Genomic DNA, 10,166 nt, shown 5'->3' with positions numbered 1-10,166 from the left:
AAATACTAGATTTGTCAGGCCTCTCCCATTCCCTGAGATCAATGCGGCAAATGTTCATGAAAATATCAACAATCCTCTTCACAGCAAGGGAAATCTGTATGAAAGATTTCAGAGAGCTGAAAGGGAATTGGAAGAAGAAAAGCGAAATAAATATGGAAATGTGTCTGAGAAGGATCAATCGGAGCAATCCCTGTAGATTCATACCCATTTTGATCTTATTCAGAGTATGGCAGCAGAATCTCAAGAAAATTCATCTAATGAAGAATCCTCTGTTGATGGTATCAAGCTTCTAAAGTCTATGACATTTGTGCTCTCTTCTCTTCAGAAGAACGTGGTATCTATGGGATCAAATATAATAAAGGCTCTAAATACCCAGAAAGAAGAAAGAAAGGAATTTGTTGATTTTGTCAATGTTCTTAATAAATTGGACAACACTCTAAAGAAGAATACGTATGAGACTCATCTCTCAAATTTAAATTTCTCCAAATTTGAAAAGAATCTCTTCAGTCGTCAATCTGAAATGATGGACATTGAAAGGCACGTCAATGATGATCGTCATCGAGAAACTATGGAGGAACTCGGTTTGGTGAAAAACCAGATGGTAGAAATTCAAGGATGCTTGAGAAGAACAGATGATGAACGACTGGAGTTTGCTGACTTTATTGCAAGAAAATTTTGAGAAAAAGAGAATGCGAAAGCTGATGCTGAAAAAGAACAACCTCGTATCACCCAAGGTGAGCCAAGTAGAAAAGGTGACGGTGTGTCAACCGGCACCAGATCTAAACGAGCGCCGATCAACGATGAAAATCCAACGCCAACTAAAAGAGGCGGAGGTCGAAGCGGTGGTAATCGTGGAGGCCGAAGCAGTGGTGGTGGTCGTGGTAGGCAATCTGGTATTGATCAAAGAGGTCGTGCTAGTGGCGGTGATCATGGTGGGAGATCTAGTGGAAGCGGTCATGGTGGTCGCATTCTTCCTCCTTTTCAAAATCTGTTAACCGGTCAAGATATAGTCGATGAAGGGATGAGCCCAACCAATCCTCAAGTAAAAAAGGGAAGAACGATAATCTCTTTTCTCCTATCTTGTTAAGTTTCTTAAACTATATTTCTTTGACTATGTTTATGAATATTGGTTTTTGAAAATTAGTGATGAATGATGTAAGTGAACAGAAGTTTATTTATATGATGAATGTGTATTTTGTTATATATATGCAGGTTTTCAATTTCATCATCAAAAAGGGGGAAATTGTTAGGTCAAATTATTTTGACTAAGTGTTGAAATAGTTTGACTATTGGGATTTTGATGATGAAATGATTTATGCGTTTTGATGCAGGTGTATCGAAATCAGATTTCACAAGACTTGGTTCTAATGAGGTTCATTAGACCGATTTGGTATTAGATGCATGGAATTAGACGTGCAGTCTAACTCGTGGAATTAGACGTGCAGTCTAATGAATTCGGAATTAGACGTGCAGTCTAATGAATTCGGAATTAGACGTGTAGTCTAACTTGTGGAGTTAGACGTGCAATCTAATTAATTCGGAATTAGACGTGGAGTCTAATGGAACTCGAAATTAGACGTGTAGTCTAACTCAGCGGAGTTAGACGTGCAGTCTAATATATTCGGAATTAGACGTACAAGTCTAATGGATTGTGAAAGTTAGACGTGTAGTCTAACTCCTTCATACAAGTCTGAAGTAGAACCGTAATTAGATGTGCATTCTAACTCGTGGAGTTAGACATGCAGTCTAATAGAAAGAGAAAGATAGACGTGTAGTCTAACTCCTTCGGATTAGTCTGAAGTAGAACCGGAATTAGATGTGCAGTCTAACTCGTGGAGTTAGACATGCAGTCTAATGGTTTATGAAAGTTAGACATGTAGTCTAACTCCTTCAGATTAGTCTGAAGTGGTTGTAATTAGACGTAAGTCTAATCCCATTAGACTAGGTGGTCTAATGGATTCTGCTCTTAGATGGGGACATTTGATTTCATTAGACGAGGTCGTCTAACTGAAATACGTCTAATGATATGCTTAAGTAGTTTGCTTGAAGCTAGCACCCGCCTACCCACGTGCTATAGATGTATGCTACTCCTGCTCCACTTTCTAGTGAAGATCAGTACGATAGTTAGACGCAACCAACCAACGAATGCCACATAAGAGAATATCCTTCACACTATTTGTTTTGCAGGTACATCCCTGAAGGATATTCGGCGCACTACCAGTTGGTGTATGGCCACGATCCTTGTGATCAGAACCTGCTATGTACTATGGAGGTGTTCCAATGGAAGAGTGTCACGTTTCATTCTAAAGATTCGTTCGTTGGTACCTGTGCATATTTAAAGATTCTAAAGGACAACGGATATGATGTTGGACGGAATTACAAAGAGAGAAATCAGTCGATCATCTTGCTGAAATTACTGAGAAATCAATCCATCGAATATTTAAGTCGTAAGCTGCTTTCTTGATTGTACTGTGTGTGAATCAAGAGAGAGCTAGAATCAAAAACACCTTTAGCTGAGTGATATTCTTCATCTTGTAAGTTGAACAGAGCGTGTTTTGTTCAACAGTGAGCTAAGTGTGTACAAATTGTATTTGATTCAAATCATATTATAGTGAATCCTTCGGGTGGTTGGAAGAAGGGGTGACGTAGGAGAGTTAGCTCTAAACATCTATAAACAAATTGCTGTGTCTTTTCATTTCTGTCATCTTCACATTCTTCATCTTGAGCTTCAAACCTAAGTAAACAATTCTACCTTGATTCAGTTTCAAGTGTTTACAAGGGTTTGCGTAGAATAGAAAGTGAATTAAATCCCTAACAAAATTTCTTTCAAACCGTTTTTCATAATCCTTCATCAATCGCCAGACCCCCGTCTCTATTGATAAAGTCGATCGTATCAAACTTAATATTCACTATCTTCAAGACTAAAATCTGCTGAAAAAGAAGAATATGAAGAAATTGTTTAATGGTCAGTTTCTACAATAAAGGAGATGATGAATGCTCCCAAATCTAAGTCATTTACTATCAGGAGCAACTTGACATGGAAAACTAATGAAGTCTGATAGAACAACAATGCAAAAAAGTAAGAAGATCATGCATATAAAGGGAAAATCTACTTTGGCAACACACTGACAAAAGTGGAGGTATTTAATTCTCCATTTGAATTTAAATTGCTTACTGAAGTAGGGGAAAACTGTATAAAGGAATGGGAAAATGTAGTTGTGGAAAATTACATAGGAAAAACAGAGTATCCTTTCCAATTACTAAAGATGCACTATTGAAGCAATGGGAAGAAAAAGGGCTGAAAATTCTAAAAGAAGGATTTAATTTGGAGGAAATTCTAGAAAATGAGCATGCATATATAGGATCCAATTGTATGAAATTGGAAAAATGGTCTGAAGACTTGAACCTATTGAGTAAGCCAAAAGAAACTGCACAAATATGGTTCAAGATCTAGAATATACATGTGTATATTACAATTCTGAAGCACTTAGTCATTTTACAGGTTTATTGGGTAGACCATTATACATGGATCCAATTACTAAAGGAGGAGAGCACCTATCATTTGCTAGAATTAGCATTGAGGTGCATCCTATAAGCACACTACCAAAAAGTATGACCATAGTAGACAGAAAAGGAAAACATACTGTCATGAAAATCACTTATGAGTGGAGGCCAAACAAATGCTCTTTCTGCAATACAGTCTAACATGCAAGCCCAAAATGTGATTTGGCTAAGGAAGAAGATCAGAAAATTCATAAAGGCTAGAAAGTAAATATATAGGAAAATGAAACAGAGGTGCCTATTTTCAAAGAGAAAAATGTGGTTAAAGAACAAGAAAAATAAGATAAAGAAAATTATGTACAAGAAGAAAGCAGTTCGAAGAAGGAGGTGGAACCTCAACCTAATCATGTTGAAGAGATAGTTGAGGATTCTCAATCAAATCAAGTTGAAGTGGTTGCTAATAAAAATAGAGAAAAAGATACTCAGGTTAATCAAGAGAAAGGTTAATCAAGAGAAAGAAGAGAATTCATCATCAGGCATGTATATATTCAAAATTTTAATTAAAATTTCGGTTTGTTAAACTGTTTTTATTTTAAAAATGAGGAAATTCAGCTCGAATAAAATTTAATTTTAAAATGTATATTGGCCGAGAACCATAATTTAGGCTAAGTTTGATAGTTCTTAATCGAATTATATTAAATTTTCATCAATCAGAGGGTCTCTCTAAATCTTAAAGGTTCAAACCAACTTGGTTTAAACTCAATAAGCTTCAGATCACATTTAGCTTGGAACAGATTCAAGGATTACCAAAAACTAAGACATTTAAAAGATTTTTTTTACATAAAAAGGCTCTCGGTTTTAAAACAAGTCATGTATAAGTTTTCTGTTTTATTTTTATTTTTATTTTAGGTTACATTATGTACAAACAGAAAATAAAACTTAAAAGGAAATCATGCATGGAAGTAAATGTAAAGAAAAAAACAAAATTCAAAGAAAAGAGGAGTGTAAAGGGGCTTACAATGGGGTTGCTCATTTGCTTTTGGGATTAAAACAGAAATCTCTTAAGAAAAACTTATGACACAACCCTATAATGGTTGAGTTTTGGTTGTGGAAAAGATTGGGCAGGGGAACTTAAGAGTGAAAAAAGAGGGTCTTTTACAAGGTGTTAAGAGAGGGTATTTATAGACAAAACTATAAAACTCTATGGCCCAAAGGCCCACTTAACACACTTGTTGGAAAGAGATTTTCATTTTAAACATGTATAAATGTTTTAAAAAAAATGGACTAATATCCACTTGACATGTCAATAAATGTCAAGTAGTATCCAATAAGATTTAAGCTTTAATTGATAAGTGATGCAATACTTGGTCATTTTAATTTTTAATTAAAAAATAACCAAGTCTTCATGCTCCTCTGTGGTTGTGGTTGTGGTTGAATCCTTCTCCTTTGCAACTTCTTCCTTTTTTCTTGGCAACTTTCCCTTTTTTCTTGACAACTTCTTTCTTCTTTTTTTCTTTCACCACACATAATAGTATCTGCACTTTAAAAAATCACAATTCTTTTTTAAAAAATCAATAAAATAAATTTTAATTAATAAGTCTTGCCATATTTTTTTGAATTAATTATCAAAAATTAAATAAAATAATTTTTAATTAATAAAAGTCTCAAGAGTTAAAGAAAGAACTTATCACTCACATTCATTTTTTCCGAAATTTCTATGATCACAAACACTCAATCGGGTTATCTTTTGATTTTTGGTACTTTGCCTTCTATACTACTATCTCTATTCTTTAACAATTTGTATGCGATTATTTTTTCTACGTATTTGTTTGTGTATTTGAATATTATGTTCTTTCTCATTTAATCGTAATTATTTTTTATTTTGAAGGAATAATAATGTCTTTGTGGGAGAGATTTGAGAAATTGGGTGAAGGTAGCTATGTAGTTGTCTATCTAAGCCGTCCATTAGAAGGACATTGTCTCTATCCGTCTATTTTAATGGCAGTTAAATCCACGGAGTACGAAGAAAGGGATATTCTCTCTAAATTTAAAGAATGCTAGTATATTATTCGTTTATTAGGTTGAAATCGTTGAAGGTACAAATTTTTTTACAAATATCTTCTTGGAGTACGCCTCGGGCGTCACTTTACACGACCGCATTCAATCATCAAGACATCTAAATACAAAGGAATCCCAGAAATTAAAGCAAAGGAATATACATCCATAAGAGTGGATACATCCATTGTGATATAAAACCCAAAAACATATTAATGGTCGACGAGAAGGCCAAAATAGGAGACTTTGGTATGACTATTCAGCCATTCAATCTTCCGGGATGATGTTGGAGACTCCTCATTATATTGCCTCCTGACATATTAAACGATGGAGAATATGATACTTATACCGATATTTGGGCATTGGGATGCTCATTTTTTGAAATGATCACATCAACACCGCAATGGAAATGCAAAAATATGAATCAAAATCTTCTTAAACTAATAAAGCGGAGTAAAATGTCCAAGGATGCTTTCGATTTTTAGAAGAGGTGCACAATTAAAGATCCTAAGAAAAGGTGGTGCTAAAATATGCTTCTACAACATCCATTCATCGTCGGTAGGAGCGACAATCCTCCTCCTGCCCAAAATAACGCTTATGCACTCCCGTACATTGATCCTAAACTGTATTTGATTAATTAATTTGTTATTAAATTTATGTTTGTTATATGATTATTTCTTTACTTATTTTTATTTTATTTTAGGATTTATGAATTAAGCTTGTACGGAATCTTTGAACAATGTTTATAATACAAACTATAAGACTTAAAAAAATTTATTTATAATGATTTTTTACTTAATGTTCATTTACACCAGGGACAATGGATATAGGTTCAACAAAAGAACTCTTTTTGAAATTCAAATATCACCAACTGCATGAGATCTATCATTTGAACCATTTGATACCAACAACCATCCTTCCTCCATAACTGAGTGAAAAGGGAGTAAGGAACATAGGAAAGACTAAAAGGGAACAAGAAAAAAAAAGATAAGCCATTCCATGCAATGGTTATAATTTCAATTAGAAAGTTAGAAAATTTTTTTCATCACAATAATAGAAGCCCAAAAGTGAAATATCACTCCACTACAGTTGCTTCCTTGAAACATAAATATACCATAAAGAGTGCTATACTATTATGGTAAGCCTTTGATACTTGCAAAGTTAAAGATGGAAAAGATCAGACATGCTCAAATTCACCTTGATCATATCACCAAGATTGTTAGTTCGAGGCAGCATAGTATATGCACATCAGTTAAAAAGACAGCCTAAATAGACTAGAAACCAAATGAACTTATTAGTCTATGATATTCCTTCACTTTAATGTACTAACTGTTTTTGCCCACTTTAGTTCCTTTCTTATTTAAACCTACATTTTACAAAGTTGAGTGGAGGTCTAATTCACTTCAGTACAGTCCACAACAGAATTCTTTTGCTAAGAGTTCAAAACATAACTATATTGAGATATATAAGGACTAGTATCCATTTCCAAATTTTGAAAAATCATACTTGGGGAAAGAGAATCTTTTGAAGGAATCATGTGTTCAGTTTATAAGTTTTGCCAATTTGCGTCACACATTAATTAGTAAACAATGAACAAGAATTTCTCATTGGGATATTAATACTCAATACTTATTGTACAGTTCTCACTTGCCAAACAGTACAAGTAAGACAAAAATTGGTTGACACAATCTTTGAATTTAATGTAGCTGTAATGAAGTTTTTTCCTTTAAATGGAAATATCATGGTATACTTGAGTTTAGTAGTAACATACCACAGTGTGCAACTTTTGAAGTTCAGCAGCTTCTTCCATTGATCTAGCTGATAAAGTTTCCAGCTCTCTAGACTGAAAAATCAAACATTTTAGGTCTTCTTTTATCTATAAGTTGCACTAACCATAGTAAGCATACATACCTTCCTGTCAAGCACAAATGAAAGAGATTGGACATCTGCCCGCAATGAATGAACATCTGAAGCAGCTTCCTTGTACTTAATTGATTCTGCATATTCCCCATTTCTTTAGGAAAAGAAGAAACCAACGCCTTAAATTCTGAAACTACTTCTTTCCTACCTGTGTAGTAAGGATAAGTCAACTTCTGAACCATGAAAAGTGCCTGTACACAAGCAATGAATAACTTATTGATACTATATGTTTTACCATACCAGGTTCTCTTAATGCCTCTTTCAGCCTTGTCTCGATCACATTTCTTTCATCAAGTTGTTTCTGTATCTCAACTCCCAATTCCATTATTCTGGAATCAGCAACTATACAACCCTGCTGTAAAATATCCAAACATCACTTTTGACAGCTGTGTCTTTCTCATGCCACAATAGGTTATCTTTAGCAGCCTGTAGATTCAAATAAAAGATAATAGTTAGCACAAAGTATAAATTACTGTTTGGTCCTGGCCAATGTAAGATATTCCTGACATAATGACACGTCAAACTATTCTTCTTGAAACAAGTACTAGTCTAACAGTTCACTCCCTTCTTTGAACACTATAAGGTCCTTGTGGACTTGTTTTTAAGATGAAATAGAAGTAACGCATGTATTTATCCAATTTTGAAGAATGCGGAATGTCATACTCGATAGAGATAAAAATCATCCACCTAAAACAGGAAGTCAAGTGGAAGATTTCAAGCAAAGATAATGCATCCAACCAAAAATAAAGTAACAATGATCCCAGGAAAAAACAAAGTGTGGAAGTTGAAGGAATGATTATGTGTACAATTCCATTGGGTTGTACCCTTTAAATATATGATACATGTCTAGGATAACACTTGGTCTCTAGAAATATGAGATGTTTATCTGTTAGTTACAGATAAGTTTGATAATAAATATTAGTTAGTAAGGAACGGGGGGCTAGATAGTGAGAAGATGGTGTTTCATCCACCTTGATGGAGAGAACATTAGTATGATAGAAAAAAGATACTTTGCCTTTGGCTATTTTAAATCCTTTTTTTGGATAATTAGCATTTTAATTATTTCCCTTTATTATGTTGTTTCTTGTGTACTTACACTTTGTTAATGTCGTTTGGCGTCTTTCATTTATTAACATACAAGGCTGCCTTTACACACACACATATATATATATATTAGTAATTATCTACAGTAATTATCTAACCAAACAAATTTATATTTGTAATTTCTCAAATAGGGCTTGATAGAAGGCCAAATCAGCCTTTGACTTTGCAAGCTGCTCCTTAACCAAGAGAAGAGCTTGAGATGAGGAGATCCCCTTCAAACTCTTCAAAGTGTTCTGACAATTGATATGGGCATCGAAATTAAGGAAATATTAACAAGTGGAGAAATAGGATTATTAATGGCTGCACTTGGATACTAGTGGAGATAGGATATCTAGACCTGAGAATCAGATAGCTGTTTCAAAATTCTTATCCGTTCTTCATGCAGATGCCTGAGTTCAGTTAGCTGGCCTGAAGATTCATCCTGTAAAGAAAATCTCAAAGGGTCTTCGATAAATTCAAATGTGTTGGTTACTGAAAATAGGGGGAGACAGATGAATAGGGTAGAAAAGACAATATGAGATATAAGAGTCGAAGTAAGTCCAAATCCAAGTACAAGTCAGATGAATGTTATCATTGCGGTAAAAGGGGAACATTAAGAAAGAATACTTCAATCTGAAACGTGAAATGAGCGGATCTAATCAAAATAAAGATGCGGATCTAATCAATAACGACTTCAAATGATCTCGTCACTTTCCACGGCGAGAATACAATTAACTCTGTATGCAATGAGTCGAGTTGGGTGTTTGACACTAGAGCTTCCTTGCATGTTACGCCAAGGAAAGACTATTTTACGTCTTATACTTCAGGTGATTTTGGAGTATTGAAGATGGGTAATGACGGCTTAAGTAAGGTTATTGGTTTTGGTGACGTTTGCTTGGATTCTGGTAATGAGTCAAAATTATTACTTAAGGATGTTCGACATGCTCCAGATATTAGGTTGAATTTGATATCAACGGGAAAACTTGATGATGATGGTTTGACGAGCTATTTTGGTTCTGGAAAATGGAAACTTTCTAAAGGTAACTTGATTATAGCTCGAGGAGAGAAATATTCTAATTTATATTTGATGCAAACTTCGATATTCAATGATAGTGTTAATATTGTACGGAGTAAAGATGCTTCCAAATTATGACACCGAAGATTTGGTCGCGTTTGTTGTTTTTTGGCACAATTAGAATCCCACATCGGAAGATGATGAGAGTGAAAGAAGTTTCTTAGTATATAAAAGAAACTATATTCACAATTAGCATAAATCTCACATCGGAAGATGATGGGAGTTGGGGAAGTTTCTTAGTGTATAAAAGAAACTCTCCCCTCTTTGGTTTATTGCATCCAAATTTGTATCTCTTCTTCCTTATTAATTGATAGCCTTAGTGCTCGGAGACGTAAGCAACATTTTGTCCGAACTCCGTTATCAAATTTTGTTAGTGTTCATTCTTTTGTTTTCTTCTTTTGTGGTTCTGTCAGGGTTTTTCCCCAACAAGTGGTATCAAAGTCGAAGGTTCGTCCTTGGCATGGTGGAGTCTTCAAAAGGGGCGGCAACTCCTTCGTCATCCTGGACGAGGACACCGATGTCGAATTTGAAG

At 34.6% G+C, this 10,166-nt stretch overlaps 2 protein-coding genes across 2 annotated transcripts; one reads left to right on the top strand and one right to left on the bottom strand.

Annotated features, from left to right (window-relative positions):
- Positions 1 to 226: 226 nt before the first annotated feature.
- On the top strand, positions 227 to 1,087 carry LOC124932935 (keratin, type II cytoskeletal 1-like). The gene is made up of 3 exons (XM_047473652.1): positions 227 to 450; positions 508 to 581; positions 687 to 1,087. The coding sequence occupies exons 1-3, from the start codon at positions 227 to 229 to the stop codon at positions 1,085 to 1,087; spliced, it is 699 nt and encodes a 232-aa protein (XP_047329608.1).
- Positions 1,088 to 6,413: 5,326 nt separating this feature from the next.
- Positions 6,414 to 9,011, bottom strand: LOC124932924. The gene is made up of 6 exons (XM_047473640.1): positions 8,918 to 9,011; positions 8,699 to 8,813; positions 7,717 to 7,907; positions 7,468 to 7,624; positions 7,204 to 7,399; positions 6,414 to 6,518 (listed from the first exon to the last, which is right to left on the bottom strand). Exons 3-6 carry the CDS (start codon positions 7,799 to 7,801, stop codon positions 6,414 to 6,416), a joined length of 543 nt encoding a protein of 180 aa, XP_047329596.1. The 5' UTR covers positions 7,802 to 7,907; positions 8,699 to 8,813; positions 8,918 to 9,011.
- Between the last annotated feature and the right edge of the window lie 1,155 nt (positions 9,012 to 10,166).

Source organism: Impatiens glandulifera, chromosome 1 (assembly GCF_907164915.1).
Source record: "Impatiens glandulifera chromosome 1, dImpGla2.1, whole genome shotgun sequence".
NCBI lineage: Eukaryota > Viridiplantae > Streptophyta > Magnoliopsida > Ericales > Balsaminaceae > Impatiens > Impatiens glandulifera.
This window is presented reverse-complemented; position numbering and strand designations above follow the sequence as displayed.